This window comes from Tetrao urogallus (assembly GCF_951394365.1).
Source record: "Tetrao urogallus genome assembly, chromosome: 3".
NCBI classification, from domain to species: Eukaryota; Metazoa; Chordata; class Aves; order Galliformes; family Phasianidae; genus Tetrao; species Tetrao urogallus.
The window spans coordinates 70,688,071-70,705,618 of NC_136815.1; the positions used below are offsets into that span (position 1 = coordinate 70,688,071).

Sequence of the window (17,548 nt, forward strand, 5' to 3'; positions counted from 1 at the left end):
AACTTGGATAACTTTCCAGAGCAAACAAGCTATATCATTTCTTCCCCTCCCTCACCCTAAAAATCTATGACTTAACACTTTGTTTCTTTCATGAAACACAAAGCTATTGGCAATGCTCTAGGTGAGTAGAATTTTACGTAAATTTAATAATCTGCTTTGCTGAAATAAAGCTATTTTTTTAATGAAATGGAGTAAATCTGAGAATTCAAGTTGTTTTTCTTTCTGTTTGTTAAAAATAACTTATTTCAAGAAATCAAAATTTGTTTGCAGAAATGCATCATTGAAACTGGACTGGATGTCATTTCACTTCAAGCTGTAAGGAAAATCTGACTGCAGCAACAGCCTCCAGAGTAACATAACTGGCCTCTATGGCAGGCAATGACCAGGTGCCCCACGAGCAATGGGCCAGAGATGAAGTGGTCACAGTACACGTTCATAGCCAACAAAACACTGTTAAAGAGAAAAATGTTGTATATCTCACTTTTTTGTCTGACCATAACACAAAACTAGGGCACCAATTGCTCTTCTTATAAATTCTTCCTATTTCATTGATTTTTCAATCAACTTTGATTTTAAAACAGCTCCTTCACAGGGCCACTTGCCCTTTTTCACATCCCAGTAATATTGTAATTCACATTGCAATATTAACTATTTCCTAGCAATTTTAGCACTGCTTGCAGAATTAGTTTCTCTCTTGATAAATGCGGATTTTCAAAATTATTTAACGTTTCAATTTCAAGTCAGATTGACATGATATCCAAAAGCTACTATGTACCTCATATTTTGTGATCACTTCTTCCAAACCTTCTATCTTAGACTCTTGTAGAACTGAGTAGGTTTTCATAGTATTGAAAATATCTATTATCTTTACCAGACGTCGGTTAAAGGTTTCAAATTTTCCAAAGATATACACCTCACTGAAATCAAACTGTCTTTCAGCTGAATTTTGCTCCAGAGTCTTCTTCGTGTTACGAAAGCAATCTTGATACTCCTAAAAATGAAGAAGTTCAAAGAAGAATTTCAAGCATGTAAAAAACATTGCTAACAGGTAGAATAAAATTTATGCAGACAGATATGATCTCCTCTAATTCAACAGTAAGTAGAATTTTGATCAATAAACAAACATTGCAACAGTACTATTTTGGGGTCACACATTTCATCAAATGAATAAACTGCATAGATGTATTTGTGCACTCCATCCTTAGTCAGTGTGGTATTTTCTTCCGTTCCTTTTAAAACAGGACATGGATCTACTCACCATCTAACACGATAAACCAGATTTCATTTTTCAGAGACTGAAAATAATGATTATGTATTCAGCACTTTTACTAAGTAAATGTATTTCCAACATCACTTTTCAGAATAAATCCCTTCTGAAGCTAAAACGCTATTCCACTGCAACTTAAATTTTCCATTCTGCTTCATTAGCTGAGCACAAACTTAACTCCAAACCTGTTAAAATTAAATTATTCTCAAATTAAATAGGCAACAAACTTGCTGGAAATGGTTCTTTCAAGAGTAGTACTTCAAATACAAGCTCCATTATTTTCTATCAAATATACGTATCAATAATCACAACTGACAGGTATTAATACAAAGGACTCAGATTTTTATTGATTTTATGAAAGCTTTTGGACTTTGTAATTATCAAAACCTAATCCCTCAACATATTTTAATCCCCAGATGAAAAATCTGTTACATCTTAATAGAAATATACACGTTTACAGTTTGTTCTGATGGTAAGAAGTCATAAATTTATATTAATTTTTGCAATAACTATGAAAGACCTGTTGCTTCAGAAAGGTGTCGGGATAAAAATCTGTATTTATAAATGCATGTTATTATCAAGAAATGAAAAAGTAATAAAAGAGAAAACCTGTTGTGAGCCTTCTGATACCTATAGGGAGGTTATTGAAAAGACAAAGCTAGTCTCTTTCCAGTAGAATACAGACAGTGGCCATGAGACAGTGTGCAAACTGGAGCAGAAGAGGTGTTCTGACTGGCTGTTAAGGAGAAAATCCTTCACTCAAAGGAGAGTCAAGCAGTGGAAGATGTTGCCCAGAAAGGCTATGCAGATTCCAGCCTTGGAAAATTTCAAAGGCAGGACTGAAGAAAGTCCTAGACAACCACATTTGAACTCATACTTGCTTCTGCCTTGGCTTAGAGTAAGAGATCAGATTAGAAAACTGCTGAGAACCCTTTCAACCTGAATTAGCTAAATTCTAAAGGGTAAAAAAAAAATCCCCAAATGATCATGAAATTGTTTTTAAAAAAGTGTAGCCTATATTCCCAATAAGTCTAGTCAACGCAAACAGCCAGATTTTTGTTTGTTACATCATCCTTTCTAAAGATACAGCCTGTCGATTTGTCTTCAGAAAACGTTTAGCACAGCGAGGCTCTCTATTTTCATATCTATTACATATATGAGAATAAGCTTTCTAGAGAAACTCAGATATAAAAAAACAAGTAGACATCATTTAAGAAGCATAGTTAAGTTAGCTTAAGTATGGAAATCTATGTTTCCAGAAAATAATCAGATACTGGACTGACTTTTCCATTAGCTCTAACAAAAACAACCCAGTGTCAAAGGACATTTTTCAGTTGCTTCATTTTCCTTCATGATAACATTCCTTCCTTGTATAAAATTAACAGTTTTGCTAATCATGCACACTTAAATCTCAGTCGATACTCTGTTTTTCTCCTGCCCTACCTACCTGTTTAAGCCGAATGGCTGCACGTAGTTTTTCCATAACTCTGTCTGGAGGTTGATTCCAGATGGTGGCAGTATCATTGTTAGTGATATAAGATTTACATGCTGTGATCATCTGAGTGGTGACCTAAAAGCAGTTTTAACCTTGTGAAAAATCACTTCAAGACAAAGCACTTCTTACCCTCTTCTTACCCTTCTTTCAGTCTCATTCCACACCTCTTACTCCACTGGCCTAAGACCTGCAAATTAGCAACGCCAAACACCATCAACACAAACCACATGCCTTCCTTGCAGGATTCAGCCTGTAGATTACTGCGCTTCCACAGTGTCATTGGTTAGCTACATCCATCCATCCTAAACCTGAACACCTTGTAACAACCTTAAAATGGCATTGAGAGTAAAACTTTTTAAGATTTTGACATTTCTGAAACAAAAGATAAACCAAGGGTCCATGGGACCATGAAAATAACAAGTTGTCTCTCCAACTCTAGTTTATTCTGCAAGCAATCTAAAGGAGGTGGGAATATAAAGGTTATGTTAACATAAGCACTTTTGCAAAGCATTGTTTGTTGTAGGAAAAATCATTTTAATAAAAAAGTTCCTCAAATCTACTCGTGTCAGGGTTGATATTAGCCCTGATTTTCAAGTAGCATGAGATGATTCTTACAATTCCATATTATTCCTAGTGAAATAAGTTCTAACTTCAAAGAAAGTTTATCATTATTCCCAAATCTCTCTACATTCAAAAAATAGCATTATACTGACCAATAAAAGAGCTCTTTAATCGCTTTTTCCCTTTGTATTCTCTCTCTCATTCAACCAACAACAACAACAACAACAACAACAAAAAAGTGACAATTTTCACACTGTCTGCACCTACCTTCACAAACAATGAGGAGATCTTTTCAGAGGTATTGTAATACAGTGAGACACTCTGAATCATTTTAATTGCATTTATAAGTCCTGGAATAGCATCCACCATGGACACCTGCAAAGACACACACAGTATCTGAACTTAGCAAAATATTTCTGTTATCATACATTAGCTCAACATCTATTTAGAGAGTCCAGGATAGTTATAAACACAGTATTTCTAATGTGTCTGACTCTTGTTTCCCTGGGCCTCTCCTGCAGTGAATCCTGTCCTACCCTCACCACCTCTACAAGTCCAATTTGGGGAAAATAATTTTGACGTCAGCTTGGCTGGAAGAACTCCAGCCAGTGAGATAAACATGATAGTGACAAGGGCCTATTTCAAATTTGTAACATTGCATTAAGCCTCACGGCCTCTCAACGACTGAACAATTTCCTTACAGTACTGGTATTTATAACAAAATCTGCAATGGGGAGGACAGTGGAGATAAAATTCAACAGGCCCTGCTCAGTGCCAGTAGCAAGCATGTCTACTTGTGCTTTGTTCTGTATCTTTAACACACCAATCTTTCATTAGTGAACCTCTAATGCTGGACTCGGAATCACCAATGCAAAATAGTTTTATCATTATGCCACAATGGGAAATAAACAGACTGCATTGTGAGTCTGTACCAATAAGCCGTAAACTGCCCTATAAATGTTAGCCTAAGCATAACCTGTACACCAACACGAAGAGAAAAACACAACCATCATCTTCTACAAAGTGTTTTGTTGTTTGGGCTTTTTTTTTTTTTCAATTGTCAAATATTTTACTTGATTCCATAGCACAGAATCCAGTTTCATCATTAGACTGAAATCTTTTATAATCACTTCAGCCAACTTTCAGCATATCTGAACAGTCTCAAACTGAATATGCATAACTAAACTGCTAACTACGCAATTTATAGACTGATTCTATAAATGACAGACTGTTCATTTCAGTTGGCTCCAGAGATTAATGATTAGATTCTAAATGTTTTGCTTACAGGGTCCATGTTGTACAATGGGTCACAATGTTTTTCCAGGGAATAGAGATATCTCACATTATCTTTAGCTTCATTTACTGCATCTGTGATGCGAATGTCCAGCACTCTCCAATTCTAAGAACAGAAAGTTTGAAGAATAATAATTTTAAATAACATATTTCAAATACTATTTTGACCATGAAATTTTGAGATTATCCTTTTTTGTCAATAACCTTTAAATTAGTTCAAAAGCACAGATCTTGTACTTTAGACAAAGGGGCTTTCCAGTCATTTGCAAGAAATTAAACTAGATTTATACTTTGTATATTTAAAGTGAGGAATATGTAAGACAGAGGAAAACAAAAGTCAAAGATACTTCAGTATTTTGTTCACCAGCAATATTATATACATTAGCAAATTGAAGTAGGTTACACAGAAAATTTCTAGTCTTTACATCTGTCATAATTCAAAACAGAAACCTTCAGCAGCTTGGATTTAGCAGCAGTGAGCACCCCAAGCACTGCTTTCACATCTGGGCTCTTCAGCTGGTCCATAAGGTAGTTGAATTTAGACAATCTTTTTTTCCAGTAATCAAGTTCTGCTCGTGGTCCAAGGTTGTCAGCTTCCTTCCTCAACTGGTCATTTTCTGCAAGAATCTTTTATCATACAGTATTATTAGTGATTGACACTAATACTTTTATCTGTACACATAGTGTGGCTTAATTCATGATTTAATTCCCAGTATTAACTCCTGTGATAAATCACCTAGCCTAGCCACCACCTAATATACTCAGGCCTTTAATTTTGTCTAGCCTTCTTTTGTTTTGAGTTTGAGTTTTGAGTTTCAAGTATTTCAAGAATGCTGGTACAGAAATTTTCTGCAAATAATCTACAAAGCTGGTTTCATAGTATGATTTTGACCATTAAATCCACTAGGAATTAAAAACCGATTTCTTGGCTAAGGTGAATCTTTCTAGTAGTCCATTTGTTCCAAGAGTATATTACAAAGTAGAGAGGAACCTCAGTAACCGTAATATAACCACAGTCAGAATATTTTCTCTAATGCAGTATGGACAGATGGAAATTACAGTAAATGCTGAAGTATTAATAGGAAAGAGCATAATTACTGTGATCCTTATCTAGTGGGTACCACTATCATTACTCTGCTTTTCTACTTTTCTCCACCATCAACTTTTTCCCATTTCCAGAGAGACGGCATTGGTTTAAAAGGACCTTTAGTTTGACTCAATAATAGTAGTTCTTACAATAATTTGTTTGTAAAAATGATGAAGCCACAGCCGTAAGAAGAAATGCAAATTCAAGTCCCTTTGAAAACAAGACAATGTGAGAATATGTCTATATTAATAAGTTATTATAAGCTTAAATATAAATAAGGCTCTGCTTGCACACATCTCTCATTGTAGAAAAGGCTTTCCTTTCCCCAGAAAAGCAGAAAATAACTAGGACTTTTATATATGTATATACAAATAACTAACTTCTACTTATTAATTTTATCAGCACTTGTAAAAAGTACACTGACCTTACAGTATTTTAAACCACGTGAAGAGGTTTCATCAATGCATGGATGAAGCAATTAGTAATAACAGGGAAATAAGCCTCCAAATAAAACTGTACTTTCCATACAAAAATGGATGGAAAAAGCTCTTTGTAATGTTATGATTTAGAAAAGAAAGCACACAAAATACGCCAAAAATAACTTAAGATAAAGGTATCAATCACATTTATCTTTATAGAAAGGTAGATTGCTATATGCCAAAAGGATTAACTTCAACATCTGCTAATATGCATATCAGTCATATTTCACCTCTGTCCAGTGTATTATTTACCTGCTGAATCTGTTTGGTCCATCCTTTCATGCAGACCTCTATTCTCTCAAGATCTTCTGTGCTGTTAGCAACCATCAGATAATCTGCAGGTCCTTTCAGATTCTTCAGATCATAAGTTTCACATTTCTTCAGACTGATCTACGACACAAGTTAAGGAACTCCAAAATGCTGAAATATTTGTGACAAACAATCCAGGAACTTTACACAAAGACTGATTTTCTTACTTGGGGTATCTCGTTTCATCTTCCCACTTCAATTTAAAGCAAACTGTTTTGAGCCTAGAACTGAACTCCAGAATCTGAACAACTCACCAACCCAGCAGCTGTGCTTCCTTGTCATCTCCTTCAAAAAGACTTAACAGTTGAAGTAACTGTTTGTTTTATGTTAATTGTCTTGGTATAAGAAAGGCCACCAAAGAACTGAATAGCTCAAAGGAACTGGCACCAGAATGAAAAAAAAAACAGAAGCAGCTGCAGAATTGTTAAAACCATAAACTTTCACAGATGTTAAAGCCACAGATCCACGTATATCAAGTTGTTGATGACAACAAGCAATATTTAGAAACACTATTTCTTTTCACCAGCTTAACGAAAGCAATTTTACAAGTATTCTACAAAAACAGTAAATTTAAGAACTACAGACCAAGACATTTCACAGCTAGCTTGTTTCCCAGCTGCTGCTTGAATATATTACCTTCTCCAGCAGACTTTGCTGCGTTCCTGAGAGCACACTAACAAACGATTCAATGGAAGTGAGGAACTCTTTCTTAATATTGTCATTTTGCTGATGTTCACCAAGTCCAACCCAGCCATAATCCGTAATTCGTAAGGCTGGAACGAAGATTTCTAATATCAGCTGCTCAACACTTTTTAGTAAGCCATCTCGGCCTACATCCATCATATTAAAATTTACTTCCTGTAAAAGACATAAAATAAATATTAAAATGGAAAACAACATTTTGGTTTTTTTTCCCAGTCCTACAGCCTAAGCATCTCAAAAATTACAAGTATGTGTGAGTGCACTACTATTTCATGCAATAACAAGAATTCTTCTTAGCATGGCCTGTGAGATTTGCAGAGGGTCACAGTTTGTCATGAAAACTTCCAAAATATAATTTTATAAGAGACCTCTCTCACCGATAAAAAGTTGTTTGTGTATAACTTATTTATACACTCATAAAAATAAAAGCATTTTTGTTTGCTTAATGTAGAATCCAGTATTGCTTTAAAAACTTAATACTTAGGTGACCAGTTACTTTTCGTCATCTTGCATGATCACAAATTGTCATAGCATTATTTCATCACAATGATACACTTCAAATTGCTGCCACTGCACAGTGTCAGCTTTTCCATTCCCCTCCATTTTGCCCTGCATTTCATGTAGCCAAACTGTCCTTTTGCTCATTTCACCATGTAAAAGGCTGTCAACTTATGTGCTGAGAGTAAATACCCCAAGATGAAAAATAATTTTCAACAAGATTACATACAAAGAATAGTAGTCACTAACTCTCACCTGATAGATATTCTCAGCTGTGATGGCTTTCAGAACACTAGATCTAATGAAGAAAACACATACACCAGTTAAAGCAACTTCCTTCCCCTCTGTCACAAATACTTTAGGTTTCTTCTTCTTTGTCAAGTGAGAATTAATTCCTGGAAAGCTAAAATGCTCTGTAGGTTGAAATAAAACAAATATTTAATAAACACTTATCATTTATTCAAAGAAAAACTTTCTAAGTTATGTATATATGAGTCCCAGTTCCTTGGTGCTTCACCACAACTTCCCAGTGAATGCACACAGCACCGAGAGTCTCAGAGCACCATTAGAATTATTTCATCTCATTTTGTCATTTTCGTATCAAAAGCCTTTTCTTCCTATTCATTTATTTGTTTTCTGCTCACTCTAATAAAAGGTTCAGGGTCAAGGTGCTCTTGCATAGCAATCCCTCTCTATCGTGTAGTTGAAGATAATGCTCTATTGCTTAAAATAAAATAAAATAAAAAAAATCAGCAAATATTGTTTACCTCAAATAAGCTGTTATCAACAGTCTATCCTTAAGAAAATGCAGACCTAAGTCTAATGCAGAAAAAAATAGGAGCATTTCTGGAAACAAGGAGTGTCATGCCACAGAATATTCTTGGGGGAAAAAATAAATGAGGGAGCTACAAAGGGCTTTCCTGACCTTTCTTATTCCCCAAACATGAATATGCTGCTCACAGGTTTACACTGCTGGTAACAATTGTAAAGAGTCACCAAGAAGTAGCAGTGTCTTATCTTAAATTGTCTGGGTTTTGACCACGTTATTTGTTTGTTAATGGTTTTCCAGCATTGCCTCAGAGAAAAATTCACATGTGCACACACATGCACATATTTTTCAGTGAACCACTGTAATAATAAAAAGATTTTTAAAAATAGTTGTTGGTATCTGTAATTAAAGGAAAATAGTCAACCAAGGCAAAATGTAACAGTGCCACTCCACCTTTCTTGTTCAGTCATATGATCTGAGTGGCAGAGATCCCCCATTTTGGATCACATGCCCATACATCTGTCCCCTCACTTCTGTTCATATAATCTTCCTCTTTCCCTTCTCCTGAAGAAGTTTCTTCTTTACTTTGCAAGTACATCGCCTAAACAGTCTTGACTTGGAGATTTTTACAAATTTGATTTATTGTTAATTAACACAAACTTTCACAATCCTCGCACTTCAGTAATTTCAAAGGCCAGACTATCAACAGTAATTCATTTTCAGGACATCTCCGTGATGTATAAAGATACAGTAGATAATCTGTGATATCTTCAGAAGAGATGCGCTGTTACTGAAAACTGTGTTAGAAGCCGTTGAGCCACAAACTAAAAGTCACACTCAAAACATTGCAAAAATGTGATCAGGTGCGTCTCTCAGGCAAACACAGACATACTGAGAACTTCAGCAATGGCTTCCATATATTCAAAGACAGATCTCTAAAATAAAAAATAGATACTTCACACCCTGGAAGAGCTGACTCTCCTCAACTCTTCGGAAGTACAGTGGGCTTTCCCTGAGATGGGTTTCATTCATAGCTGTTCCCAAAGATGTGCCAAATTTAAGCAGAACTGGCTCCAGCACAGACCAGCACTGAGAGAAGTCTGTTCCAGATTACTCTGTGTTTGGTTATTGTAGAGCCAGAACTACCCTTCCTTCTCGTAGCAAGGAATGGGCACAGTTAGGTATCTGAACTCTTTTCCTGCAACAGTGTTAACGTCAGCTATGTCTTTTCTTGTACATCCAGGGTAAACAAGCGAGGCTCTAAAGACCCACATAGAAGTGCACTAATAAGCTCCAGTAATTCATCAGTCCTTATTTCATGAGCAAGGACAGGTATTCCTGAGTGACCAAACTTTACTCGCTTTAAGCCCCAATTAATAAAAACATCAGCTTTTTTTTTTTAATTTGCACACCTGCTCAGAAGAAACACAACATGTTTCAGTAAACCCTATGTAGCTTTACCCGTATCAGTTGCTTCCACATCTTGATAGTAGAACATCAGATGGCGCAGACCTCCTGGGTCCAAGAATTTGTCAATGCGCTCTATCTGTTTGAGATGACGTGAAAGTATTTATGCCTGGCATATCCACTACAAAAATTTTACGTGATCAACTTTTTAACAAAAAGTGCTTATAAATGCATATCACATTACCAATGCCTAGTACTAACATTACATCAGGATCAGTTACTGCCTTTTCGAAGAAAAAAAAAAAGGGAGCAAGTTTTTTCCTTCAGTAGCACACACTACTTAAGCATTTTGATTTTTTTTTTTTTTTTTGCTGAACATAGTTCAGTATAGTCAGGCCACACTTCCATTTATTGAAACCACTTATGCACATACTGCATGCCATCTCTCAGAGGGCATTTCTCCATTTGTCAAAGTGCAGCAGCAACTCACTGAAGTCCTTCCCCCATTTTATTCTTGCCATCATTCAGCTAAACAGCTGAAAACAGAGAGCATACATTCCATAACATAGCAACAGAGAAAGCCCATGTTTATTTATACTTTAAGCATCATGTCAATTTTGCAGTTCTCCATCAACCTCAGGCTGTCATCAGTCTTCCTTGAACTATACATTGGTAGTGCAGTCCAGGAATCTCATGTATAGGCTACACAGGACTTGGAATAAATTTAATTGCTCTATGTTCAGGAAATTTTGGCTGAACCCTCCAGGAAGGTCAGAACAACTAATAAAATTGTTAAACAAAGTGTAATAGCTTTACTCAAGAATATTTTCCAAGTATAATAGCTGGAAATATTTTCTTCATTGATAATTATTCTCAGGCAATAAAATTTTTCAGGAAATCCACCCAGAGATAAAATGCCAAAAGGTTGAAACAAGTTCTGTGCTTTAACTTGAGACAGTGTTCACCACAGCTCATTTTCCTGTCTCATACAGAATCACAGAATTGTTGGAAAGGACCTTATTAGGTTAAGCTCGTTTTTTGCCAATAATAGCTCTGCTCATCCAAAGCCTTGCCGAAGCTGAGTCTCGAAAGTCTCCAAGGACAGAACTACTTGGGTAACCTACTACCATGCCAATTTACATTCCTGGTGAAGAAGGATCTCTAAGTTGCACAACCTGCAATTTGTGGCTATTGCCCCTAGTTACATGTTCTGACACTGCTGAGAACAGTTCAGCTCCATCTGTAACTACTCTTCAAACAATTGCAGGCAACCACTTGACAGCCCTTCAATCACTTGTTCTTGCTCTTCTCATACTTCACACACTTTATGTCCCTGACCATCTTTGTAGTCTTCCACTGGATCTTTCAATATATTCATACTGAAACGAGAATATCTACATTTTAAAACTTCAGTTTAAAAACAAAGTGATTTATTTTCAAATCACAAAATATATGCATCTCCAATGCATATAATACTTACCTAGTAACAACACAAACACTTATGTCTTTAGTGGGATCGCTAGCCAGCCTATTTTGTCAAGTAGTTTTCCGCTGATTTAATTCCCTAAACTAGTTCACAGTATAGTCTCACAAATGCTGGTAGCACTCTAGTGAAAACATTAATATGCAGCCTAGCACAGACAGCACTCTCCTGCATCTGTGAAACCACAGTCTGGCAACTATCTCACTAAGTATTCAGTGGTGGCATCAATTTTAAAGCACCCTCTGAGCTTCACTTAGCAAATTAATCAGATTACCTGATTACCATCAAGAATAGCTTCCTCTATTTCTGCTTTGTCGAGATTCACACAAGTGGCAACAATATCCAGTAAGTAATCATGCCTGTCATCCAGTCGAGCACGCTTAGCCTCTCTTTCCTCCTTCAGCTTTTGCTGTTATAAAACACAAAGTGTTTTGAATTACTCAAAAATCACAATTTTGAAGACAAATATAAGGAAAATCTTGGAATTTATTTTAAAAATGAACAGCACTGCATCTTCCATACTTGTGGTTTAAAATTTTAGGCACTTAAATTTTTAGAAGCAGACTGTTGCAATTTTGCATATGATTTCCTGAGTTCTATTATCATATTTATCATAACATTTTTATCACTGGCCTTTTGTACAGTATTACTTATTTGTTGAAAGCCTCTCTAGGGGGGAAAAAAATATAAGTACAGCTCCATTACCCTGCTAGTCATCTTCAACACAATTCAAGCTTTTGGCTTTTCAATCTGTTGACATAGCACCACCAAATCAACACAGGATTGTGACCTGTATTTGTTACTTGTGGAAGATATCGTAAGTGTTTACCAGCAAAGATAAACGCTGCTGGAGGAAGCTAAGATTTCATGCATTGTCTCTTAATATAATTAGAAGTAGAACAAGCAACAAGCCTCAAAGTATTCAAGTGTTTATAAATGTGCTTAACTATTGCTATTATACCATACTTCAGGCAGTATACCTACTCTTCTAATTAAATTGAATTCCCATATGTAAGACACCTCATTATATTGCAGACAAAATAGCCTTCTGGAATAGTTACTGCTGCTATTGTGCTTGTGGATTACAAGATTTAATATAATTTCATTTTCAGAAAAAAATTTAGAATTAAGTTCCATTGGTATTAAGTTCAATCTTTATTTCCTTGATGACTGTCAAAAATCTAGTAACTGTAAGGAGTATGCACAAGTGACTTATCTACAGGCTTCTGCAGAGTTAATAGGACCTGCATAGCACACTTCATACCATTAAGTAAATTTCTTTGTTACTTCCTGAAGGAATTTTCAGATATTTGCTAAACTCATAACTGCTAGGATATCTGCATAAACACTAAACGTACTGGAAATGTTTCTCCAGGTTAATGACAAATATACAAATAGCATTTCTCACACAGATATGCCTGAAGAATGCGTAGTACATTAATTTGTATACATATTTTATGTTTTTTTAGCTGTGTTTTAGATGTAGGCCTTGCCTATATCTCAGAGAAGGAATGAAATTTTTCTGCTAATTAGATACAAAAAGCAACCTTTTTTGGCCAAATCTGTTCACAAGAGCTTTGCTATTTCAACAGCTTCAGCACAACTGGCTATGCACCTTGAGCATGGAAAAATATAAGCACTAAGCCAATTAGTTTCTCTTTAATTCACAAAAACTTATTTGTATTTTGCTCAAAATACAGTCAGATTAATTTTTGTACTCTGCAATGTTTTCAGTACAGAGTTCCAAATACACTGCAGCAAATAGAATTCATCATACACAGGTTATCAGTTCCCCCATAGGCATAAACTTTCATATGCTCACAGCCTCCGCTCCTCCTCCAAGCTGCTGTTTATGAGCTAAAATCATGAGCATCTTCTCAAACTAGAAAATCACATCTTGGTATTAATTTCAGTTCTTTCAACGTTTTCTAATTCAATCCTATAATTGCAGTCTCCCAAGTCCTACAGCACTTCTTTTAACTGTTGTATATAGGAGTTCACATAGAATTAAACAATATATGATGTCTGAGAATTTTTTAATATATCATAAATCTCTAAAAGACCAATTAACCTTCCCTAGAGAACACAGGCAATTACGAACAAGATAGTAAAGCTACAGTTCTCAACAGTCTAAGACAAACTTGCACTTATCATGTGTCACTTTTGTAAGGCATTTGCATTGCTCTGGTGGATATCTCTCTACTTAATGTTAGTTACATGCATTTTTTCCCTGATAAATTTTTTTCCCTGATAATTTTCTACAATACAGTTCAAGAACACACAGTCTGTCTGTCATGCTTCCATATCTTGATGCTCACCATCAAATTTCCTCGGTTGCAGAGCCCACACTTGCTTTGTTGTCAAATGCAGCAAGAAAATGTTTATTGTACTATATTGTACTAAAACACTGGTGATTTTATAGCACTGAAACAATCAGGACAAGATTTAGGTATCAATACTACAAACACATGAAAGGGTGTTCTGAAATTAATGCCTACTATTTCACGATGTTGGCCCACAATATCAGAGGCAGATACTGGTAGTAAGGCAGAAGAGACTGAACCTTCCCACCAATATTCCATTACATTTTGTTATCAGGACAAACGGCAGTAGAGGGACAGTCTGACAGAATGGCATACGACATGGAAGTGCAGATGGAGCAAAGGCATGTCACTGAATTCTGAACATTTATGGAGCCAAACAATGGATGCAAGAGCACTGAGGTTGTGGGTGGTGCATTTCAGCAGTGGCAACAGCAACAGTGGATCACTTCCCCTGGAGCAGATTTTTGTGAGCGTGGCACGCAGGTTCCTGTTCATGGTTGATGAAAAAGCATAGCTAACGGTTGTAACTATGTTGAAAAATAGTGTTTTGCAGCTAAGAATTTGCTTTATCAAACAGTGTTTCAAACACTGTTATTGTGCTCTCTGTATCTGTTGTAGCTTCCAAGGAAATAAATAGCAAGCATTACTTTCGAAGCAATCAATGTACAAATACCTGAGCACAAACCTGCCTTTCCAAACAAACTGTGCAACTAAGCCTTGGTTATTTAATACCAATTAATACTTAATACCAATTAAATTATCGGACTGGCTGATCCATTTACAAGACTAGACAAACAAGAGAACACCTATCTTTGACATACACCTATCCCAAATGCTATATCTTGCTTTAAAAAACAAAGTCTAATTAGAGTGTTTTATGAAATTAATACCATCCACTTACACTATTTTAAAACAGACATTAAAACAGACCCTCTACCCCAATTTAAGCATTTACTCAAGCTGCATGGTTACTAGTCTGGACCTAATCCACAGTTCTGTTTTCCTTACCTTTATAACTCTGCCAATGCTCTGCTTCCAAAGTTGCTTTCTTGCAGCTCTAAACATTGTACTGTTTGATATAAACATCTATTTTCAACATAAGCCTTAAACTATGATACAAGATTCTTCATTCATCATTTTGCACTCTCCCCCCAGCTTTTGTTCATATTTCTTTCATTCCTGTTCTGTAGGAACACCAAAAAACACCTAGAAAATACAGTAGACCTAAAAGGTTAACAATTACTAAGATTAGCACTGCATCTTTTTTTTTTTTTTTTTTTCCCTTCAATTTAGTTCTAAACTGCATTTAAGTTACTTGAAGACTGAACTGAGAAACTAGAGAATATACTGCCAGCGGGTCTGCAGTTGAAAACCACTGCTACCAACCTAGCGTTGTTAAGGTGATACTGTTTGTATATAAACACCACTTAATACAATTCATCATGCTCAAGGGCAACATAACCATTTGCAAAAGTCAATATCTGATTTGTGTTTAGGCTTCTTAAGTAATCCTCATGTCAACAGACATCTCTGTTTCCTTGTCACAGGCGATTGTTTAAATATATAGCAACAGCAGTCAAGCAGCTTTCAAATAGCTATTACCTACAGACTACTAAACTACCAAATTTTTATTCATAGTTTTTATACAAGCACACTCAGTCTCAATTATTTTTCAGTTGCACAGTGGGTGCTTAATGAAAATATTTTTCTTCAGCAATGAATATTGGGTTTTTTCTTCTCAAAATCACTTCAATTTTTTCCACTTCAGTGACAGAATCCAAATCTGATGTCATGAAAATTCCAAGCAAAACAAGATAATCACCCAATATGAGAAACAAGAAGGCCCTTTTTTTATTATTTTTTTTCTAACAGCTATTTCAGGCTTAAAACGCTTCTAAATATTTTTCCCCCTACTGATATCAGTGTGAATCACATTTACAATCGTTCAACAGCCTCCTTATTGATAACATTTTCATGAATAAAAGCCATTTTCCTTGCATTACCTGAATTTCTTTGCAATTTTCCTCATCTACTACAGTCAAATCAGATTTATATATTGATAGATACATAGACATATTTGAAAGAGAAAGATCTAAAAGAAATGCACTTTGTGTAAAATTAAACATTCATTCTCTAAACTCTTTATGGTCTCTCTTAATATTAAAGATGTTACTAAATATTACACAATGAATTGATTCCTGGATATATTTGAGATCACTGAAGAATTATTTTATTTTGAGTGTGATTTCTAATGTAAAAAAATCAGCCCAACAGTCTGAACTTGCATCAAGAGAAGTTATCCCAAGAAAAACATCTCTCAAAGAAGAGCTTAAGAAAGTAGAGATTTTCATAAAATGATGTAAGGTCATAGCAGCTACCTTAAAGAAACAAACAAACAAAAAAAAAACATTAGGATATCTGTATATAATCCAGTCTCCTACACAACAAAAGTTCAATTAGAGAGGGGTAGCCGAGACAAGTATGCAGTTGAGTTTTGAATAGATCCAAGGATGGAGATTTTACAATTTCTCCAGTGGTATCTGACCATCCAACATGAAGACCATTCTCATACATCTAACTGGAATTTCCTCTATTTCAACTTACGTCTTGTTGACTCATATTACCTTGCATGTTCATTCAAAGCCCAGCTGTGTCTGCACTCTGCCTTTAAAGGTAGACTGGAATACAATCTCCCTTACTCCTTTCTTCCTAGTGCAGAACAAAGCCAGTTCTCTCAACATCTTCTCATATATCATATACTCCAGTATCCTGGTCATGACACACTGCCAAACTTGCTCTATCAACCTGTTGGCTGTTTCACCCCAGCCTGTGGCACCTTTGCTGCAAGGTGCATTATTGGCTCATGTTCAAGGCAAGTACTTCTCTGTAAACCTGGCATATAGCAAGCTGGCCACTAACATATACTGTCATACAAGATCATTCCATCCTTGCAGGACTTAGTATTTGTTTATGTTGAATTTCTTGAGGTTTCTCTAAATCTATTCTCAAGCCTGTCCAGCAGCCATGCTCTTTGGTACATCACCCCCCTCCAGTTTGATACCAGAGTCACAGCGTGCTCTGTCCCATAATTAAATTAACTTTTAAAGGCACTAAACAATATGAGCCTCAGTATCATCCCTGAGAGTTCACTAGTAACTGGCCATCAGCTTGGCTTTGGTACCACCTGCATGCCAGCCAATTTTCCACCTAAATTAGCTCAGACAATTAGCACTTAAATCACCAGTTTGACTTTAAGGATGCTAAGGGATACCACATCAGACAGCTTGCTAGACTTAAGACAAATAACAACTATTGCCTTCCCTTTGTCCTTACAGCCAATAATCCTGTCACAGAAAATAATCAGGTTGGTTGTACAGGATATGACACTTGGAAATCTCTTTCAGTGGTTGGCAGTCATCATTTTGGTTCTCCATGTGCTATCGTGTCTTTCAGAACATTCAGTTCTCATATTAGTTGATACATTATGAAAGTTCACTTGACTGTGCCAAGATTTTTTTGATGGTGTTACAATGCAGAACTCCAGCAGCAACTTTTCTTTCATTAGGGGTAATTAGCTGCCATCTCGTGGTTGAAAGCCCTAAGTGCACATTACATTTATGCTGTTTTTTCAAAGACCACAAAACAGAGCCACGGTAACATTTGAAAACTGAAATACAAAGTTGTCTTTTATGGAGATGATTACTTATAAATCCTAGATAATTATCTACACTGAATAAAAGTAGAGGAACCTAAAGAAAAGTATATCATTCTCTGCTGTTCTATTTTAATATAACTGCAATGAAAGAAATCAAAGCTCATAGTAGACTTTCTTAATGCACTTGAGCTTCTTTAAAAGTTGAACAAATGGAGTTTT

At 35.8% G+C, this 17,548-nt stretch overlaps 1 protein-coding gene across 1 annotated transcript in view; it reads right to left on the reverse strand.

The window, feature by feature from the left end:
* DNAH5 (dynein axonemal heavy chain 5) overlaps window positions 1-14,739 on the reverse strand; it is a gene marked incomplete at both ends in the record, with an annotated part of 104,894 nt that extends 90,155 nt beyond the window's left edge. The window contains 11 exons of the mRNA XM_079533475.1: window positions 776-991; window positions 2,715-2,837; window positions 3,591-3,698; window positions 4,609-4,722; window positions 5,067-5,243; window positions 6,435-6,572; window positions 7,128-7,349; window positions 7,947-8,104; window positions 9,922-10,006; window positions 11,625-11,759; window positions 14,683-14,739. Of these exons, the coding sequence (XP_079389601.1) occupies window positions 776-991; window positions 2,715-2,837; window positions 3,591-3,698; window positions 4,609-4,722; window positions 5,067-5,243; window positions 6,435-6,572; window positions 7,128-7,349; window positions 7,947-8,104; window positions 9,922-10,006; window positions 11,625-11,759; window positions 14,683-14,739 (1,533 nt within the window). The remainder of the gene's footprint in view (window positions 1-775; window positions 992-2,714; window positions 2,838-3,590; window positions 3,699-4,608; window positions 4,723-5,066; window positions 5,244-6,434; window positions 6,573-7,127; window positions 7,350-7,946; window positions 8,105-9,921; window positions 10,007-11,624; window positions 11,760-14,682) is intronic.
* Window positions 14,740-17,548: the final 2,809 nt, after the last annotated feature.